Genomic DNA, 21,909 nt, shown 5'->3' with positions numbered 1-21,909 from the left:
TTACTAACTGGCTGCTCAGAAGTGCAATGCAAGCTCCCTCTGAGTATTGCTGATGGGCTCTTAATTATTGATGAACACAAATCAGGAAGTTTTCAGATTTTGGGGGTGGAGGTAGCAGGAGGGGTGGATGCAAAAATTTGATCTCTGTTACAGTGTGCCAGAACTGCTCTCCTCTTTTCACATATCAAACAATTCCCTTTGCTCTTTCAAATATTTTTTAAAATCTTACAGTTTTAGACTCCACTAAATCTTACAGGAAGATTTTTGGTGATGGTGCTACAGAGTTGCCCACAACCTCATGATGCTTCTCTGGTGGGCTTGCACCTCAGGCCTGGTTTGCAGACTATCAGATTAGACTGCGGTTTCACGTGACTGCGGATACTGAGAACACCCACGTTTGAGCCAGCTCTCTGAGCTCCCTCATGCTAAACACATCAACAGGCATCTCATTCTATCCAAGTAAAGTGGGATATAGTGTTTACTCAAGATTACATTTTCTCTCCATTAACTCTAGAGAAAGGAAAGATGATTCAGAGTAGTTAAATCACTTTTGGATGACTGAAATTCAGAGGCTAAATCCTACTTAAGGGTAAAAAATCTGTGCCTCATTCCAAGACCAGGAAAATAATTTGTTCAATCATATCAATAGTACTCCTTTGTGAATATAATTGACTTTCACTTGTCATTTCATGTTAATTCAAAAAAGGTGTGTGAAACAATACCCAGCAGTCGCTGACCTAACCTACCTCTTTGCAAAACTCAGAGGAATTTGAAAATGTTCTTTGCTCAGGCCACTGAGAGCACTAAGGATTTTCACAGTTCACCACAAGCTTATTGAGTCACTGAGTACTTTCCCACCTGTGCCAGCGGAGGAGGCGGGGAAGGAGCGCGGGCTGTGGATGAGGACAGTGCACTGGCCATACACACAGAACAAACCAGCAAGTCAGACACTGAGAACTTGTTTGGCTTTGATTTTTACAAATTAAAACCATGACATATTATCAGAACACCAGGCTGTTTCTGAAGAGGCAAGCACACAAGCTAGCTGGTTTATGATAAAGCTTAGGAGGCAAGGATACACTTTAAGTTAAGGATCCAGCTGGCTCCATGATCAAAAGTAACTCTCAATGAGGGCCAAAATTCCCACGCAAATCAAAGCTACTGTGAACCACAGTGGTTTCCAGCTGACAGCTAGTAGCTGGCAACTTTCCTGTTTGATTTCTTATGATAGTTTAGGTGGCATTAACTTAGACTTTTGAATCACAGAAGAGCCTGACTGGCTGGGGTCTTCTGGAGATACTTGGTCCCACCAGCTGCTCAAAGTAGGGCCTGAGACCAGGTTATTCTGGGACCTCTCAGTCTGAGTCCTGAATATTTTTGGTGCTTCAGTGAAATGTTTAGTTTCATTTACCACAACAAATTAAAGAGATGCACAAAACACTGATCTTCAGTGTTTCATATGACCATTTTTAAGCCTTCACTATTCTTACAAAGACAAAACATAATTTGCTTTATAGATTTCCACAATTAGAGCAAGAGTGCAGTTGTGCTGGCACAACGAAGCCTAAGGCACTAAAGTAAGAGAGGCACACTCTGCTTTCACCAGGGCAATTAGAGAGTTGTTTTCAGGACAGTCTAATTATCCAATTTCACAAGTCCTTCATGCACAGATGTGCCATTATCTTCAATGGCAGCTTCAGATATACCAGGGATATATACACACCCACATACACAGGGGCGGGACATACGTGGGGATCTGAAGTTGTGTCTTTCCTCTTGAATTTTCATACTTGAAAGGAAATAATGTTTGTTTTTGCAGTCCCAGACAATGTGAGAAAAATGTTTCTCAGATGCATTGCTACCATAAATATTAATAAAAGGTATATTTTAAATATCAAGTTTCTCTAGAAAAAAAACTGTTTTCCATAAATATCTGTTCTAGATGTATATGAAACTTCATGCATTAAATTGTACAATTGCATTTCTAATATATGTTACTGATTACAGGAACTATAATTATCATTGCAAAGGCTTAACATTTTTTATGTTAATGATAAAGTAATTTTAAAAAACATATTCTGACAGTAAAAATTTATTAAAAGTGCTCAAAGTATTATAACAGTGTGTTTCAGCTCTAGATTGCTGGACACTGCTGTCCAAAGGAATCACGTCTCAAATGCATTTTTATCAATGTATATAAGAAAAAAGCTCAACAAACTTACAAAACACCCAAACCAACAAAACCACTTTCTGGCAGCTTCTGAAGGGAGACAGCAGGACAGAACAAAACACTAGGACAAATCCTTAATGGGGCTGGCTAGGACTGGGAGAGAGGCCCCCAACGATGTGGTGTGGAATTATTTGCTTCCTGCAGCTTTTCTCCCTATGCCTGTTGGGAGCTGGCTGCCCAACCATCTTCACATGCACTAATACAATAACAGTATTTTTAAAATAGTGTAAGAGGCATACTGAGAGAGCACTCAGATATAGCATTTCAGGATGCCTACCTTGGCTCCCACTTACACCAATTTGCAGCATTAGAAGTCTCCAGGCAAAGTGTGCTCGCATTTTCTATAGACTGCATCACAGTCTGGGGAAGAGCTGAAACACATTCAAGTACTGACACATCCTTGTAGTTCATCTTTTGTTTTTAGTGCACTCCCCACAATTTCAGTTTCAGATGCCTTCATGATTCAGCTGAAACTATAATGCAAGAAAAAATAATAATAATTTCCCAAGATCTTTCCTTCCTATGTCATTCACTATGTTCTGGCATGAAGCACTGCCTTTTAAAATACCCTGCTGTAGGGATGAGCTATGGAAGCACTCATGGCATCGCTCCTGCTTGACCTATTTCCCCTGGTGTCGTAGGAAAAGTTTATATCTTGTTTCCAGCCAAAGACAAGGCTTCTAGGATGGCAATTCAAGGGTGTCCATTCTGCATTCTCTTTGCATAGTTTTTGTCGTGGCTCTGATCTGCCTCAGCTCTTCTGGTGTGATCAGAGACTACCGCAGCATCACTCTTGAGAGGACAGCTGGTGTTCCTTGTAAAACAAACCTGCTTAAGGCTTTCGTTCCTAAATTCCCCAGTGCAGGTGCAGAGAAGCACTAAGTTACAGTACCCTGATCCAACAGGCTGCCTTTGCAGAGCAAAGGCTCAGCTTGGAAGTGGCAATTCTTCCAGTGTGTCTCTTTAATCCCCATTATGATCACTGATAAGTGAGTGATTTAACAAAGATATGTTGATCTGTGCTTTCCCTGGGCTCTCCAGCTGACCCCTCTCTTCACAGCACCATGTCCTCAGCATATTGCTGGGCAGCCCCAGCAGCATCAGAGGGACAAACACTGCAGAGTACATTGGATTTCTGCTACAGCCAAAGGGCCACAATGTGCCCCTTCCTTCTGCCTTTTTCTAACAAACTGACGAACAGCCTCTTCCCTGCTTCTGCCCAGACAGGGGCATCAGCTTCACAGCTCTTGGTGCTGACCATGAGCAGAAAGAGCGGGAGCAAGCATGAACACTGGACATGGCCTTTGCTGTGCACACCACACCTGTTCATAGACAGGTTTTCCCTTTGGGCTCTGCACCGTGCCTCACTCATAGCTGCTAAAATCAAGCCTTCCAAGAATAAAACATTGCATATTCAAAATGGCACTGAAATTTTCCTTTCAAAACAGCATTGCAAACAGGGTGACTCCCACTGAGTGGCTGGAAACACAGTCTGCTATTTATATACAGAAAATGCAAAGAATTTAAAATCTGCAAGGGTGGGAGAATGCAGAGCAGATCTCATCTGCCTCATGAGTACCAAGTCCTGCCACAGGCAGGTCAAGAAGAACAGAAAGTCTTTCTGAGCAGTGACAGAGTCAGTGGGACATTCAGTGGGAGCTCTTGGGGTCGTAACAGCCTATCCCAAATTTCTATTGCCCGTTCTTATCCACAGAATATCAGGTTTGGACTTGTTTATGTACTAACTATATATGTGGCTACATAAAGCCTAGATAAGCAAAAAGATACAGCTATTTCTACTTATACAAGCTCTTTAGTTAAGATAATAACTCATTAGCAGCATGGTTTTAATCAGAATCAGTTTAAAGTCACTCTATCTGAGCACAGAACTTACACTGTCTATTCTAGTCTCCCTCTGAAATTCAGAGCTCTCCACACTTTGAAGTAATGTACAAACATTTACTGCTAGATCCTATCCACTACCATCAATAGCATACACACATCCAAAACATAGGAAATGAACTGGATTAATGGGACATGACCTGAGTAGACAGTCAGGAGATTCTTGCCTAATATGGACTATAGTTCAATAGTGCAGAAAGCAAAACTCTGGTACTGGTTTTAGGATGGTATTTCAGCAGGAAGAGATGCTACCATTTGCTTCCTTACCAAGAATAGGGTAAATCTAATGTAACTTTCAATAAGCAGAACTATGTAGTGTACATAGATTTTAGAATAAAATCATAGTATGTTATTTCCATCTTAAATCTCAAATGCAAAAATTGACTGACTATGTCACTGAATTAAACAACTGAAATATACAATTCAGTTGTTACTGTAATTTTTTTTTAAACAAAAGTTAAAATACAGGACTTGTAGAAGGTAAGCCAAGGAATGAACTCCACAGTTTCAGAGTCTGAATTAGAAAACTCCTGTGCAAACACACATTCCCAGGCAGAAAATGGAAAGTCGCAGATTACCTATAAAAGCTCAGTATGCCAATTTCAGAACATGCTCTTAAAATTCTCCTTTTAGAATTTGAGACTCTTCAGATGTCCCTTCTTTCTTGCCTCTTCCTCCCCCTCTGAGAACATGCTAGATCAAAAGATATCACAGCAATCCTCCAGGTCCTGCCTGCAGCATTTGCAAGCGAGGGATTGAGACACACCTGGAGGCACACCTGGAGGACAGGATCTTGGTTTTGGTGACCTGGGCAAGGTGGTTGGGGCACAATTTTGTTTGATATTTCCTATCTAGGTGTTGGAAGTAACAGGAATGGGGATGCTCCATTTGTAGGGACAAGCCAGGAGCTAAGGGCTACCTCAATTTACAGATTGCACAGCAAGGAGAAACACTACTCACTCATTGTTGCAAATCTGGCTCTTCATCGTAACTGCTCTCTCATTGCTACCATTTCATTACTCAGCTATTGTCCAGAATTTCTCCTCTTACCCTGACCAAAAAATAAAAATATATTCTTGTATGTATTAACCATCATTCAGCAAGCATTCATGCAGAATTACAAAATATATAAGCTATAAGGAGTTTTCAAGTGATTTTCCTTTTGCTTTTTAATTGCCTTGCCTTCTATTGTTAGTACTCTCATAACAATATTGTGCATTTCTATTCTATGGCATGAATATGAAAGACTACCATCACATCTAAAATCATATATGAAAAATCAAATTTGCTTTATTTCAAGTTAATGAGCTTCTTGGTTTTCCTGAAAATCAAATAATGCATCATTTTTTACATTATCATGTTAATTCAGACAGAAGTGTTGCATTGGCTGAAGCCATCTAACCACCAACAATTCTGTTTTATGACATCATCCAGGTTTCACAGTTTTGGCATTGTTTCCTATTGAAGAAATCCTCCAAAAGAATTTTTTTTCCAGTAGTTTAGGTTTTGCTTTACATTGTTAGGTATGAATTACTTCAGTTTCCAAACTGGGCTCTAATTCCCTCTCCCCTAATCAGTATCTCCTTGTGTCCAGTTTAATTGAAGCAGATTTATCTGTGGTATAGCAATGCAAATGTTCTGACCCACGCAGTATTTCCAGTGTAAGCTATTTGCCCAGCAGGACACCAAAGAGAAGGGGAGTGCAAACTCTGCCCCTCCACACCCAGCAGAGCAGTTATCAGTGGCTGGGCTGCATCAGCTACGTGGTCACTGTAAAGGACACAGCAGTCAGAGCAAACCAGACCTGTGGAAAAGCTCAGCAGGGAGCATCTTGGGCATCACTTGCCTACTAACAGCAGGCTGCCAAGGGCCTGCACACCACAATTTTAGAAAAAGCAGGAGATAAGGGCAGCCTTCCCTCTATGGAGGTCATGGCCAGCAAAGCACCTGAAAGAGCTTCGAGAGCACATCAGTTCCTTTGGCAGTGACAGGACCACTTTGAGTTCTGTCTCCAGACAGCATTGCAGAAATTGGCTGGCTGATCTCCTGTGGTGCTCTGGAATGGAGCTATATGCTCACCCAAGCTGCGAAGCAAGGCAGAAATCTACTGCAACTTACCACCTTGTACAGATTGCCACATGTCAGTGCTGCCAGAGTTTGTACTTCAGCTTTTCAATGTGCAGAATAAGGTTTTCAAGAAAGCCCTGCCTCTACTTATAGGGACAAACTCTGATGAGAGGTCAAGACCAACCAACTTCTTGGACCAGCAACAGAAGCCAAGAACTTTAAGAGAGTGGTTTAAGTGTCAAAACCTAAACCCCCAACAGGGTCCCTGAATATCTGAAAGCTTTTTGAAAAGCCAAGTCCGGGGCTTTCCTACTGTTCCCCATTCTGTGTACTGTTTGATCAAATCTATCTTTTATTTTGCTTAAGAGCAAACCATGTACAATACAAAACACTGACACAAATTATAGGCAAAATAAATATTTTATTGGTTTAATATACACTTTTTTAAAGAAATCAGCCCTTGTGTGTCTTCCTAACACAATTTAAAATTTTATAAACTTTTTCATATAATATTGTAATATTTGAAACTATTTTTGATTAAAGACCTTGACATAGTGTGAAGAGTTTTAGTAGATGGAAAAGGCAAAGGAGTAAAGGGAATTCAAGCGCAGCCAAAAGGGATATTACCTATCCACTAAATGCTTATTTGACCACATAAAAACTCCAATGACTTCAAATTTTCTCCATTGGAACAATCAGATATTCACCAGGCTGACTGAAAATACACTCTGTGAGGGACGGAGAAGGAAAAGATTTTTTTTTCCATTTTCCCCATAATATAAGCAAGGTCATTAATGCATTCCAAGTTGCAAATCCTAATTGCTTTCAGAAGATAGTATTTCTATTGCATTTTGGTTAATATGAAGCAGAACTTCTTGGTGTGACTGCAAGCAGTCAACACCAAAAAAAACCCACCCCAGTGCTTAAATAAGGCACTTTCCTATAAAGGGATGAGCAAACAGTAAGGAAGCAAATAAAATTAATTAAAAGTTGTCTTCTACACAAAGATAAGGCTTTCAGTGTCAGAACTTTAAGTAGTTTTGAGAGTAACCTCATGTCATTCTACCACTCTGCTAATAGTAACCGCCCCAAGAATTAACAGCAATTTGTATAACAGGGTTGTTTCCTTCTTTTGAAGTGGCACTAAGTAACAGCAGTGGAAACCATTATTGGTTATTTCAAGCTCTTAAAGTGGATCAGTTATTGCACAATAAATACCTCATAGAGGTCAGTGTTTTGGGAGGGGTTGTTGTGGGGTTTTTTCTATTTTTTTTAAAAAAAGGCTGAATGTGTACATGTTATTTATAAATTGGTTACGTCTGGAAGTCTTCAAGTTTCATGATGCATCATTAGACAAAGAAATTAGCTACATAAAAATTTACAACAGGGACATACAAATAAATACAGAACCTTTCAGAGTGACATAATGTTGCTGATGCTTTAAGGAAAGTAACGTTAAAGTGTCTAAGTCCTCCCAGATGAACTCAAGGAAAGGTCCACATTGAAGAACCAAGCGCCAAACACAGTAGCCCATCTCAGCAGCTTTAACACTTCCTGAAGCAAAACCAACTTGACACTTTCACCAGTGGGTGCTGTCCAAGGCAGAATCCCACAGCACTTCCAACTACATCCAACCTTAGAGAAAAAAAAGATGATGAAGACTTAAATTAGATTTTTGGAAGTCTTGTTTGTTATGTTTAACTATGTATTTTGATACTATTCATATCTAAGGCAGGCAACCGCAGAAATCCTCTTGCATGATGCATTTACATAAAAAAAGTCATCACAGAGCACATTGGAACTAAAAATCAAGGGCCATTCTAAGAAAGCTAAAAGTAGAATGGACCAAACTACAAACCAGCTGATTTTCCAAATCTATCCAGGGTTATCCATATTTTCTGTATTTAATTAACTTCAATTTTGATCACTTATGTTTCAAGGGGAAAATGCAAACAAAGCAAGGTTTAAGTTAGCAATGATATTTAACACAATTAAAATTAAAATAAAATCTGGTTCTTGCAGATCCCCAAAGATTACCTGTAGTACCAGTTTCATGGCTGTGTATCTTGTTTTGCAGTTGCAGATCTGCTTTGGGGTGATACAGCTGCTAACAATCCACTTACTATTTCTCTTCTTATTTCACCAACAATAGATTCCTTGATCTGAAAGGGATTAGCCAAAGTTTTAAGGTCAGTAATTTACATAACTAATGGATAAAACTAAATAATATTGCAGATATGTTTGACATTACCAACATGCACCACCAAAAAGTCAACTTTCAAAACTCTGAAAGGAAAAACATTAGAAGAATGGAAAAATAACTGTAAGTAATTCTGAAGGTCTTGCAAATTGTATAAATGAACACCAAACTAATTCTGTATTTCCAGATAGTGTAGTGTGTATATATATATATATATATGTATGTTTTACACTTAGGATATCTGGTTTTATGCTAAGAATACATTTCAACTATGCAAAGTTCTGAGAAAAAATAAAAATTTCAGGATATATACATCAAAACTATCCCAAATGCACTACTTTTTGACAAGTTGTTATTCTCATTAAAAGGGAAGCAGGACTGATCTCCTTCACAAACAGATTACACAGTAGAACAGGTCCATGAACATGAGCTCTTGTTTTCAAATAATTCAAAAGGAGACAAATCCTAATTGCATACTTTCAGCAGGAAAGACAGAATTTCAATAGTTGCTCACATCATCAATGGGCCACTGGGGTTTAATGTATGCCAGTGAAGGCTATTTTTCACAGGATTGTGACAAAGCATTTACCATTCAGTTTTATATAAAACACATCTAGGAGTTTCTAGTAGCAAGCATGTGAATGTAGCTGAGGCTACAACAAAAAAAGAGCAGAGCACTGATGGCTACAGTAAAGAAAACAAAGGAGGAAAGGAGGCAAAACACAGTTCTACAAAAGCATATTATGCTGGAAAGTAGCAGGACACGACAAAGAAAAACAACATGGACTTCTTGCAAGTACAAGGAATCTTTGGCACCAACTTATTTTTTGGGATGGTCTTCAGGAGGGACAAGTCAGATAAGTTCCAAGGACAGGGGACAACAACTGTGAGAGTGTGCAGAGAGTAAGAGTCAGATTCTGGTCCAGGGTCACACACAGAAGCAGTCTGCATCCCAGTTAAGCAATACATTTTTCTTTTTCATGCTAGTCGCCCCTTTTCCTGGTGCGTCAAAAGGATTAAGCAACAACGTCAGAAGGGTGGCAGCAGCATTAGCAACAGGTTATTTATCCCTTGCTCTCTTTGGCAGGCGATTCAATCCCTAAACCATTAGTGGCAAAGTTCCTCACTTCATTACTACTTTGCATCAAGCAGAAATTCAGAGACTCTAATATTATTGGGAAACAGGTTTCCAGTTGGGGTTGTTTGCTGATTAATAGAAAAAAAAAAAATTGTGTAATAGGGCCTGTTTCACCAACAGCTGAAAGCCCAGAGGATGTCTATGCTGATTTTGCACACACTGATTTACAAAGCTTTAGAACCACTGTCAGCATAGTAAGGGCTTTGGGATTTAGAGATGTAGGCACAGGGAAACCTGCACAGCACTCCAACTGTCCAGCAGGCATAAGAGAGCCCCCAGTGCTCTCTCCACATTTCTTCTTCAGTATCTCATGGGGTGGGTCTGTGAGTACGCTACAAAACAGTCATTCTGTACCTTTCTCTCAACACACAGACAAAAATAAACCTCACTTTCCAAAAAAAAAGCTCATAAAAGCTTCCCAAATTAGCAAGTAAATGATCTAGTATGACAGACAGTCTTGTAACAAAGTAGAGATTGGAAGCAAAGCAGCTCCTGTTCTATTCTCAGCTCTTCCAACAGCTTCTGGCTTGACCTTGATTATTTGAGCCCTCTGCTTCTCACCTTCCTGTCTGGAGGACAACAAGGCCACCCTCCACTCTTTTCACAGCCTCTGCTTCCTCCCCCCTCCAGACTCAGCAAGGTCACTCCTGTGTGGTGAGCACAGCACTGACTCCTGCAGTGACTCAGTACCACGTGTGTGTCGTGACCAATGGCCAATATTTGCCTTTTTCATTATAAATTATTAGGGGCAAGGTGCACCTTCTATTTGCTCTGCAGAGGGCACAGCCCGCTGCCAAGGCTTTCTCTGTACAAAAGACAGAAAAGCAGTCAATGAATGCTCCATCAATTATTTTTAGCAAGTGAATGAAAAATTGATCATTTGAAAAACAAGAGAACCACTCATTTATGCTACATTTACTACGTTGATACAACACCAATACTCAATATGGCATTGAAAACAGAGAAAAAACACTCACAGATAGTTTTACAACAGTAAACCAGTGACCTGTCTCCCTAGAAAAGAATTACCATTACTGCAATATTATGTTGCTGCTAAATAAAGAACTGATTGAGAGTGAAGCGTGCCACAGTGGCAAATATGGAGAGTGGTGTTCTTCACCTACTAATGGAAAATGGGAACGAGGCTTTTCACAGTGCTTATACCTCTGATCTTGAAGTACATTTTCTGTAACACTAAAAGAATTGTTTCCTATTCTGTTTTCTTCCCGTGCCACTTCTTCATGGCAGCAGCTGGTGAGATTTTATGCTCGAGATAGTAAAATGAGGAACCGAACACCTGCAGATGTGAAGAACCTACAGACATTTTGAGGGATGTTGAGCTAACACGGATTTGAATGGAAAATGGAAAAGGGATGATTCTCTGCCAGACCATCTCTGTCCCATTAAGAATCATTACAGCCTCTTAAAGCAGATGTTGACAGGAAAATCACACATTTCCTTAAAGTGTAACTTCATTAAATGTCATTTATAATGAAGAACTGTTAGCAAAATCAGAACTTCCATTGCTCTTAAGCAGAAAGATCTTTAAACTAGCACATCTTTTAAACTGCAGAAGAGCAGTGAGAGGGTTTGGTGGCCCTCCTAGTGACACCATGACTTGCACAAGTCAAGCAGTAAGCACTTCATGTGATAATCCTGTGGAGGCCAGGCTGTATTTCATCAAGAGAGCTACTGATTGCTATTTTAACACTTCATGCTGCTGAAGGTTTTTTTCCGTGGGAGTTAGTCCATTAATGCCAGAAGTTAACACCATGGGTTTTTTCCATGGAACAAATAGTTACAGGTCAAAGTTCACATGCATTACAGCCCACCCAGGCATACCTCACCCACTGCCTGGCTCCTCTCTCCCCAACATAGGGTCACGCAGCTACAGAGAACGGGAAGAGTAAGCAAGGGTTTAATATTTGTGAGTGCGTACATCAAGAATGCATCCTACCAGATTTCTTTCTTTTGACAATGAAACTGGAATTCTTTAGCTCACAACAGGGCTATTTAAGCAAGGCATTATTTCAATTTATGCTCTGTTTTAACTCCTATGAAATAATAAAGATCTTCCTGATACGTGTTTAATAGTATGTTCTGGCTCTGCAAAATCTACCAGGTGCTTCGAGCCAATGCATCTCTACTCTGACATGCAAAACTCCTCATGCTGAGAATCTTGAGTTGATCCAGAACCCACTACCAATGAAGTTAAACTGAGGGACAATCTCTCTGTGGGCTAAAATATTCACAAAGTGAGTCAAGCTCAGTTTGTTTGCTGACTACTCATCTTTGAATAGTAGCCTCTCAGTTCAGTGTAGATTCTTTCAGCATTACAATGTCCTCAGTGCCACACAACCCAAATAACAATCTCTGTGCAGAGTACAGAGATTTATTTGCTATTAACTAATGAAGCTGAGAGGAACTTTCACAGAGGCTAACCTCAGAAAAAATATTGACTGAAATAATTCTGTCTGTTGACTTCAACTCACTTTTTTTGGTCTCTGCTGCTTTTGCAGTACTTTTGAATCACAGTTTTCCCTCTTATCTCAGTTTCTCCTTTAGCAACCATCCACCATGACACCACTGCCCTGACACATAGATATTTACAGACAGCCTGGATACAAAGGCCACACCCCGGCTTCGCTGCAGAATCAGAAGCACGGTGCAAGGTGTGCTAAATAGCTCATGTGCAAGTCTTCTGATGAGCAGTCTGCATCTCATCCATTTCAAGGCAAAGCTAAGGCAAAGGTGGTTTCAGTTATCCACAGCCTCAACACAAGCAGACCTGGAAGGTACCATGGCATTACAGCCTTGCCTGTTGTACATTTCTAAGCAAGACATCTTACAGAGTCTTCAGTGGTCTATGGCAGAGCCATACAAAAGCTTCAAGGGACAAGCTGAAGGCTAAGTGGTTCCTCTCTTGTGAAGAGGGGGGAATAAAATCCACAAGTTCTTGATTCCCATTTCTGTATTCAGAGCAAAGTTTGCTCCACTTTTTCACACGCACTTCTTTTCAGAACAAGTAGTTTCTTTGGCTTCCTTTCCCCATTTATATTGCTTGCCAGAGAGCTTTTCTGTCATGCCACTAACAAAACACATAGTTTTAGTCGTGCTTCTTAACCTGGCCCACAGGAAAAATAACCTCTCTTTCATTGACTGCCAATAAAACTAGTCCAATAGGATTGGCCCAAGATCACTCTTAAACTCTGAAATAACTTCCCACCTGCCTTCAGCTTGTTTCACTTACATTCCTATAGACCTTAGTGGTTAGGGTAGTGGGACTGGAAAAGTATGCTTAACATTTACTATAGCATTGTTTCAGAAATATTACTTCACCACTCAAATGAACTCCTGTTCGGCATTTTAGCAAGCAAACGTGACAGAAATTTTCACTTGGGAATCTGAAGTACTGCTGCTTAACCAAGTAGTAGAGACAGCAAGTTCTTTCCCAGCCATACTTAGCTATTAATTTACATGCTAACCACCACCACTGAAAAAAAGTCCACTGCTTTGCACATAAACACAGCTGTGGCTCCAGCACCTAGTGACATGTTCTGAGCTTTCAGACACAGCACAGGAATAGTATGGACACTTGGCTGGAGAGGGAAATAAAAACCTCATTGGGCAGGAGTTACAGCCAGCCTTGTCTTTAGGTTTCAGTAGTTTTCAGTTCAAACATCCCAGATCTCAGCCCCTCCTTCCTCACCTCTCGTATGACTTGTTGCAGCTCCTCCTGCTCCACCGCTTTGTGGATTTCATCAACTGAAGGCATGAGAGGGACTTTTTCAAGTTTGTGCTCCACCTCTTGCTTGGAGTCTGCAAGCTCCTCAGAGCTTTCCACTGGCTGTCCAGTGCCTGCTCTCACCGGGGGAGTTGGTGTTAAGGCAACAGAGGCTCGGTACAACTTCTTGCTTTGACTCTTAGCTTTTCTACCTGTGTGACCAGAGCACACTGAAGAGGAATCCGAGTTTCCGTGGGAGAATACTGACTCTGTACCCTCTGCTGGGAGAGTTTCCAGTCCAAGCTCTCCCAGTCCTAAACCCAGTTCAGACTTCAGAAATGACTGCTCTCGAATAAGCTCAGAGACCTAAGGATTCAGAAAAAGAAATGGTCCCATATAAGCATACAAGGAAGCCACATACAGACATAACTATGATGTCTTGCTATTTATTTAATTACTTACTCATTCCCTCCATATAACAAATACAGCTAAAAAATAAATATATCCTTTGCTTTTATGACTGCAACAAAGAGGATCATGAAAAGGAATGTGCCTTTTGAAAGCCAACATAAATAAAAATTGTGGCTCTTCCCCAAGCCACTGACTTTTGCAATATGGATACATCTTGCCAGAGCCATTGACAGACACACATGTAAGGGCTTGATTTTTCCTTTGTTTGTTCTTTCCTTTCTGCAGTTTTTGAACTACTTATTTTCAGTAGCAGAAAATGTAAAGAAATATAAAAAATAATTTTCCCTAGAAAATTCATGAGGTTGTAGCACCATTTGTATCAACTAAATGAAAAAAACATCTCACTTCTACTTCCTCTTAAAACCTAACAAGACTCTACAGCCACTTACACCTACAGCTAAATCTGCTTAAGGAAAATTGCAGCTGTTTTCAACAAAGCTATTTAAGGGAGTAAAGTATTTCTAAAATTATGTCTCAAATTAATATCCTGCAACCCATTTTAAAGTACAGCCTTCCTGGTTCTTTTCATCAGTAAAACACAGAGTACACAACAATTACTTACTGGTTCAATGACATTCAATGGAGAAGGACACGACAGATTATCAGCACTTCTGCTTCCATACATACCCTGAAAAATTAAGTCAAATTAATGCACTGAGGATTTTTTTAGAGCTCTCAGAAGCTAGCATATAAACATGCTGCATCTCAGATGACTTTCTGTGAAACCAGAAAGTTGGAAACAGGAAGCGGAGCTGGTTGGAGAAAGTTTATTTCAGTCATTTTTAAAGCTGGCCCTTTTCTATAAAAGGATTTACAAATAAAAATATATTTATATGGTTCAAAGAATGCAAGTTTTGCTTGAGATCACAGTAATACCATATTTTCCTGTTCTTAGGTTTCAACTTTTCTCCATGACAAAATACTGAAGATGTGGCCTGTGCTGCTTCTACAGAAGAAGGCTGGCTAAGAAAGAGAAATGAAACCCAAGAAAAACATATGATTCTTTTTGTCTGCGCTTCTTTTGTTTGCCTGATGACAGAATTGCAGTAGAAAAAGAGAGAAACGGTCATCCACTGAGTGGGAAATAAGAGAAAGTATATTGCCATGCCACCAATAAACACAGACAAATGCCTTTTATCCCCTTCTTGTGCTTTTGGGGAGTGTTTGTGGGAGCAAGAGCTTCTCCCATTGTTTGTCAGGGAGATGTGTTCATCTGAAGGAGCTACAAAAGGCAATGGAGGAAAAAACTCACAAAAAATGTGATTTTCCCTGGGGTTGGTTTTTTTTTGGGGTTTTTTTTGGTTGTTTTTGGGTGGGGGAAGAGCTGTTTTGGGTTTTTTCCCCATGGATTGGCAAAGCTAGAGAGAAAGCACACGTTTCTTGGGAAAGAAACGCTGTGAATGTCTCATCTCTCTGCCCATGTGTCTCAAGAAAATCAGTATTGGAGAACTCCAGAAAGCCCATCACCATCCTCCAAGGATTTTAGACATGAGCCCTTGCTACCAAAACTGTGAAAACTCAGGGTCATAAAAAGGAAAAAGAAGAAAGCACTGACAGAAGAGGTCTGCCTTTCTCAGCCCTAAAACCCCACAAGGTATGTATTGATATGTATTAATATCAAGAAAGTCACACACCTTCTCCCCAAGACGAAATATTAACTGAAAATGAGAAAATATGACCCCTGATAATACACTGAGTTTTAACAGTTAGGAGTTATTATTTGCCCCTGCTCATTGCAGGAGGGTTGGACTAGATGATCTTTAAAGGTCCTTTCCAACCCAAACTGTTCTATGATTCTGTGATGAACATTACATTGAGGAAACACATAATGTTGTTGCAAAACTAATACTTACTATGTGTGTCTGAGGTCTGTAAGGCGAAGACATGTGCAGACTTCTGAGCTGGTCTTCCAAGGCAAGCAGGCGTTCTTCCAACTGCATCTCCAACTCCTGTAGCTCCATGCGGACAGACTTCCTCAGGCTCTGCAGCTGATCAGCCTCAAATCTATGGCAAGGCCATCACAAAAAGAACAAAAGCATTCACTGCACTCAGCTGAGAAGAGGTGACTGAGCAGGACAGTGCCACAAGTAAAAGATTTCATATGAGGGAATTCAAAGCAGAACACAGAAAAGTTAGCTGAATGCCTATATGGCACAGAGTCTTTTTCCATTTAGAGAAAATATGTATCAGTCCACAGAAAAATCAAAACTACATAGTGTACCACAGAGTATTTTCCAAAAATTTTAGCTTTAAATGCAGAAGAAATAAGTATTTCTACATATATGTAATTAAATGCAATTTAAAACTGATGAGAACAAGCACCACAGAGTAATGCAGTAATAGCATGTTACTTCTCCTGTGTGGTTATAGATTCCCCAGCACTCACAGCTACATTTTGGCCAGGAAACCACTGCCCAAGGCAGCCAACTGATTTCAAACATGTTTACTTTTAAAGTGATAGGCCAAGAGCTGATTCAACTAAACTAAATATATAATCAGTTTTAAAAATTGTTCCAGATCTTCTGCTATTGCAACTCCTGGTGAGCACAACCACACGGAGCCAGAATATGAATGCCATCTGTAGCCTGCTGAGTAGACACTGAAAGCTGGAAAAGCATCTGAATGTTGCAGTGTTCCTTCTTTATTCACATCTACAAAGATGCAAGTGATCTAAAATCAAATCTTTAAGACTTTTTCCCCTGCCATATCCTGTGTTCAAGTATGACAAAGCCCTTAAAATCTTCAGCTGTGGAATCACTTTGGAGAAAGGATGCAGAAAAAATAATTAATTAGTGAGAAATAGGGATTGGAAGAAACAAAGAGTAAAAACGTCTAGAATAAAGACATATAAAGGAGTAAATAAGATTTTGGCAAAACACATCTCCAACCCTGTTCAAATTGAAACTAATAGATTTCTTGCTTATTTCAAGGGCAGCAACACATTTTCTGATATACCAGAGTATTTCTTTTTTATTTTTTTTTTAACAAGATCATTTTACCTTTCTTCCTCTGTCATGTGCTGATAAACTGTGGTCTGTTGACGCAACATAGTCAATTCCAAATCCATCATCTGGGTTCTGAATAAATTTAGATTTCTCCTCACCACTTGTAGCTCCTGGAAAGTATTCTGGGAAAATAAAAATATAATAATGAATTACATGGGAAAACAAATTAAAGTAAGTTTGGATCCTGTAACCACATCAGCCCACATAAGGCTTTTGAGTGATGAGCACCTCAGCAATTTCAGCATATGATGAAAGCGGCATATTGTCACAATGACTCAAGAAATCAGCATTTTCATCTGTATCATACAAGCAAACACATGAAAGTGTATTTAGATTAATACCTTTTTAACATTATTTGCAGGAATCTCTCTCTTGAGAACAAAGTCAAGGAACTGCCCAAAATTTGCACATTTAGGATGTTTCTTTGCATTTAATTTTGACTCAGTACTGCTCCATAAACAGGGTCACTTACTTCATAGAGAGGTAGAATGGATGATCTCTGAGTAGTGTAACCAGTGGCCGCTGAAAGATCCTGACCCCTCATCACTGGGTACTAGGGGGAAGAAGTAAACAATTTGAAATGGGAAAGGCATCCTCTGGAATACACAGACACTCCAAAAGCAGCTCCTGTTAAAACACACTTTCTGGCATTGAGATTTCTGCAATCCATGGAAATACTGTGCTACAAACAGGCAACCTTACAAAATGGCAGCACCACTTCTTAACTGATACATGTGCACCAAAGCTCAGCAATGCAAGTATGCTGCTGGTGAAAAGCCGAATTAGTCCTGTCTGACACAGTGAGTAGAAATAAAAACTAACTTTTTCTGCACAAAGCATTTTATGCTTGAAAACTTAGTAAACTTAGTAACCTCAATTGTCTCAGTTAATAATAAAAAGAACAATTCCAAAACCAGAACTGAGCAAATTAAAATGTGTCCCATTCTGAAATCATGATTATAGTCAATTTTGTTATGGCATTTTCTTCATTTCTTAGTTTGAGGAATTTTTGTTCATTTTGGTTGTAAATCTCACAGTGTTGCCTACATCCAAAGACCCCAGCTTGCTAATAATATCTCGTGAAAACAAGATAGCTGAAGAATTTCTATTTACATGTTGCAACAACATATGGAGCAAACAGATAAAATCCAGGGGTTTGTTACATGTGTAGACACAGCACAACAAAGAACAGTGGAAACAGCAAAAAATGTTTACCTTCTCAAACATGAAAAAGACTTGTCCAATACAATTTTGAAAGAATTCAAAGGACTGTTGATATGCCATGGAAAATCTGAAGCACGTTCATTCACAGGGAGAAGTTTTGCTCCAATAATCACATCAAGTGGATGGGTTTATTTTTCCTCTGCCAGCTTTCTCTGTTCCTTGTTCTATCAGCAACTTATCTACTCCTCCCTATTCCTTCTTAAAATCAGAATGGTGATTGGTGCTGGAACTTCCCTGGGGAGTCTGTTTCAGTTCCCAACCACCCTTTGGGTGAAAAACTTTTTTTTTATCTAACACAAAACTCTCACCTTTGAACTCTTTAAACAGAAGCTCCTAAAACAGTAGCAAATAAGACTTGAACAAAGTATCTCTTTTTTTCCTGATTTGTTGAACTACACAAAGGAATATTCAGGTTATCACCTTGGTTTGGTAAGGATAAAATAAGGAGCCCCTTTGTCCAAGGGCAAAACTAGGCTTCCTCTTACCTGCGAGAGGTTCTGCAGAGAGTTTCTGATGTCATGTAGGACCCTGCGTAGCTGCATCTCCACAGTGGAGGGTGGGTTCATGGCAAGAGGACGATGAGGAGCTCCATGCCTTGGAAAGAAGGGACAGCTGAAGGGGGAAAGCATGGCACTGAAGGAAGAGCCGGAGATGCCTGGGACACTGTGGGTGCTGAGCGTCCTCATGTGCTCGCACAGTGGCCTGTCCTGCCACTCTGCGGGGAGAGAATGCAGGGAGCACGTGGACTGGGACATGGCTGCTGGCATGTGCAGCGGGCAGCTCTGTACCCTGGTGGGACTGAGCTCCTCAGGCAGCCTGCTGGGCCCAGCCGGGGGCACCTCTTTCTTGGAGGATGAAGGCGCGATAAACAGTGTGGATTTGCACATAGGATGGCTGGAGGCTGCCTCATCCTCACTTCTGTCATTCTCAGATGCTGCTTTCTTGTCCTCCTCCACTCGTGTGTACTTGTAGGTGAAAGAAGGAGGACTGCAGAGAGTCTCTTTTCCTGGAGTTAACTGAACATTCACAGAGGACACCACTTTCACTGGATTCAGCAATGCAGTTGGGAGAGACTGAGACCGCCTTAGAGGATAGCCTGATTCACCAAACCAGAGTTTCTGCTTCCGCAGAAGATCTTTTGACTTAAGCAGAGTGCACCTGGCCTTGGAGTCAGATGAGCTGACGATCCTCATCTCAGCTCTTTGCAAGGCAACCTGAACTCTGTCCACAGGTGATGTGGAGGAGTCACTGCCTTCCAGAGACTGCATCGACTTGAGGATATGGTGTGTGTGATACTGAGGAAACTCAAACACACTGCCTTCCTCCAGCAGGTCTGATTCTTTTTGCTCACTGGAAGTGTCTTCCTCTTTAGAGCTGACCTCTCCTTGGACTGTCTCTGATATATGAGATGACTTGCCTTCTTGTCCTTGATATTGTTCAGTTTTATGGTCACTAATTTTTCTGTCTTCACTCCTTCTGCTATCAGACGAAGCCGCTACCTTGCGTCTCTCTACTTGAGAGGTAATATCCTCTTCATCATCGTCATAATCCTCCTCATCATCATCTTCCTCCTCCTCCTCCTCAAACTTATCAAAACAGGGCAGTTCCTTGGCTATCGGTGTCTTCTGTTCCTCACTGTGCGATGTCACAGTTGTTTCACTGTCACAGCTGTCAGCACTGCTTCCCATGCCCTGCAAAGACTCCTGAACCTAGGAAGCATGTGAGACAGCAAAGGAGTGAATGTACTGGAGATTCAACTACTGCCTTCTCAGGGGTCAGGCCAAGAGTCTAAGAACACCTTCGTTGGGTTTTGGGGTGGGGAGCAGAAAGAATAACGCACTTAGTGTGTAAGAAAAACAGTGAAGGAGAACACAGAAACCATGTTACCAGATATATTAGGAGTACAGTGTAGTATAGCACCAAAAGGAGGATTTTATTTTTCTAAAGAGAAAATTCTTCATACATTCCTTTGATTTGAAAATAAATTCAATATTGTAAGAATAAAAGTGGCAAAAGAGTAAGAGCAAAAATAATACAATGCTTGTATTTTAGGTAGTGATAACAGATAGCTGGGTCATGGTCCAAAGCATTTCCCATTTATAAAGGTTCATAACACTGAAATGAAGGGTAGCATTAGGAAGTGTACACAGAGAGGTGAGGAAAACTGCAGACTGCAGTGAAACTGTGTCACAGGACAACACCAAGAATGGGAAAGCCAGTCTGCCCACAAACTGAGCCTACTGAATTAAAGAATTGTTGAAGACTATCACATTAGGATATTAATCCCAGTCGAAGCTCACATCTGGTACTATTAGCCCATCCTTCTTTTCTCCTGATACTTCTTCCTCTTTTCGTTCTAAATCACAGTTTAAACCAGAGCATGTAAATGAGGGAGTTGCTAATTTAATAGGGAACAAATGGCAAGAAAAGAGAAAGGAAAAAAGAAGGGATCTATTCTTTGCATATTCTGGAAGCTGGCCTGACTGAATGCTGTATTTACAAGTGGACAAGACATTTCCCTAAGAGAATGTGGTATAAAGTACACTCCTGGAAGTTTACACATGACATAATTGACACATGAACTAGAAATTTTCCCATCTCTACCTTCTGCAGCTCTCACTGCCATTAAGATATTAATTATTAGTTCCTTCTAAAGAAATTACTTATGATGTTTGTCAGGCAATAGTTCCTTCTCCAACCATCTAGAAGACTTCAGCCATGAATGTCATCTTCACAAATACATACCTAACATTGCTCTCATTGGCACAGCCACAAATTATTGTGAAAGAATGCACAGGTTCAGATGCTTTTAAAGTTAAAGGTACTAAATTAACAAAAAATTACAATGCCTAGGTGAAATCATGGGGGCTACATGTGTGTCTATCTGTGTCCTAATCTTCCATCACATTGTTCAATTATGAGTAAGGCATAAGCACTTCTATGGAGAATTCTGGGTTCTTTGGTAACATGAAACCCCCCCTGCAGAATACTCTATCTCAATGTTAAAACCTCCCTTAGAAATCTTAATTTTGGAAGTCAGAGATGAAAGACAATATGGATCAAATTTTGAGTTCTCTCCTGAATTTTAGAGGAAGGCTATAGGTGCTAGAGTCAATAATGTAACAGTAGATGGCACTAAATTACCATACTTTTAAGAAACAACATATACTCCTCTGTATCCCCTTCATCTTTTCACAGGTTCTCTTCACTAGCTGCCAAATCCTCATTTCCCCTAGCTGCATCATTCACACATATTTTCTGAATTCAGCTCAGCACTTGGTCTGAATAAAGGAGTGAAGGTGGCAGAGGAGAGACTAGCAACTCCATGGCACAAACCTCGTGCAGTCTCAGTATACCTTTTTCAAAACAGCGTAACAGGAAACAGAAAAATCTCTTCCCTTTACAGCCAACATAGATAAACTCCAGCAATATTCCAGTGAAGGGGTACTTAGCTGCAACATACTTTTAGTGGGCTCTTCACTGGGTTGCAACCAACATAAAGACCAGGAGTGACCAACTCTCCTCTGAGTCACCTTCTATCATGCCTGTCAGCTTCAGTGCATTCACAGCTCTGCAGAGAGCTGAAACAAGTATGTCAGATGCTTATGCTCTTGCAGGGACTCACAGTCATTTTTCCCTTTATTCATTATTATTTCCTTTCTTGCTCTTGGAAAGTATTAAGCTGGTGTTTAAGGCAGACAAAGCCTAACACTGTCTTGGCTTTTATTCTGGTACCCAGTTGAAGAACTACTAAATTGGAAAGCCCAGAATTCCAGTACCAAAATGAAAAAACAACACTGGTGGATGTAGAGGGTGGAAAAACTCTTCCTAGTAACTGCCCAACAGCTTTTGAAATGCTTGGTGTGGCACACGGGAGAAACGTATGGTAGCAAAGAAACAGCTCGGCAGATAAAAGTTATAGAAGTGAAAATGCTGGAGGTATCCAGA

At 40.3% G+C, this 21,909-nt stretch overlaps 1 protein-coding gene across 1 annotated transcript in view; it reads right to left on the bottom strand.

Annotated features, from left to right (window-relative positions):
- Window positions 1-6,600: 6,600 nt before the first annotated feature.
- ITPRID2 (ITPR interacting domain containing 2) overlaps window positions 6,601-21,909 on the bottom strand; it is a 39,034-nt gene continuing 23,725 nt past the window's right edge. The window contains exons 12-19 of the mRNA XM_014249575.2: window positions 18,447-19,670; window positions 17,210-17,290; window positions 16,732-16,859; window positions 15,586-15,736; window positions 14,295-14,360; window positions 13,247-13,627; window positions 8,237-8,361; window positions 6,601-7,834 (exon numbers count right to left, since the gene is read on the bottom strand). Coding sequence (XP_014105050.2) covers window positions 8,251-8,361; window positions 13,247-13,627; window positions 14,295-14,360; window positions 15,586-15,736; window positions 16,732-16,859; window positions 17,210-17,290; window positions 18,447-19,670 — 2,142 coding nt within the window. The 3' untranslated portion in view covers window positions 6,601-7,834; window positions 8,237-8,250. The remainder of the gene's footprint in view (window positions 7,835-8,236; window positions 8,362-13,246; window positions 13,628-14,294; window positions 14,361-15,585; window positions 15,737-16,731; window positions 16,860-17,209; window positions 17,291-18,446; window positions 19,671-21,909) is intronic.

This window comes from Pseudopodoces humilis, chromosome 8 (assembly GCF_049639895.1).
Source record: "Pseudopodoces humilis isolate 2021_Gansu_Grassland_sample_001 chromosome 8, ASM4963989v1, whole genome shotgun sequence".
Classification (NCBI taxonomy): domain Eukaryota; kingdom Metazoa; phylum Chordata; class Aves; order Passeriformes; family Paridae; genus Pseudopodoces; species Pseudopodoces humilis.
The sequence above is the reverse complement of the archived record's forward strand: the minus strand, read 5'-3'. Positions and strand labels throughout refer to the sequence as shown.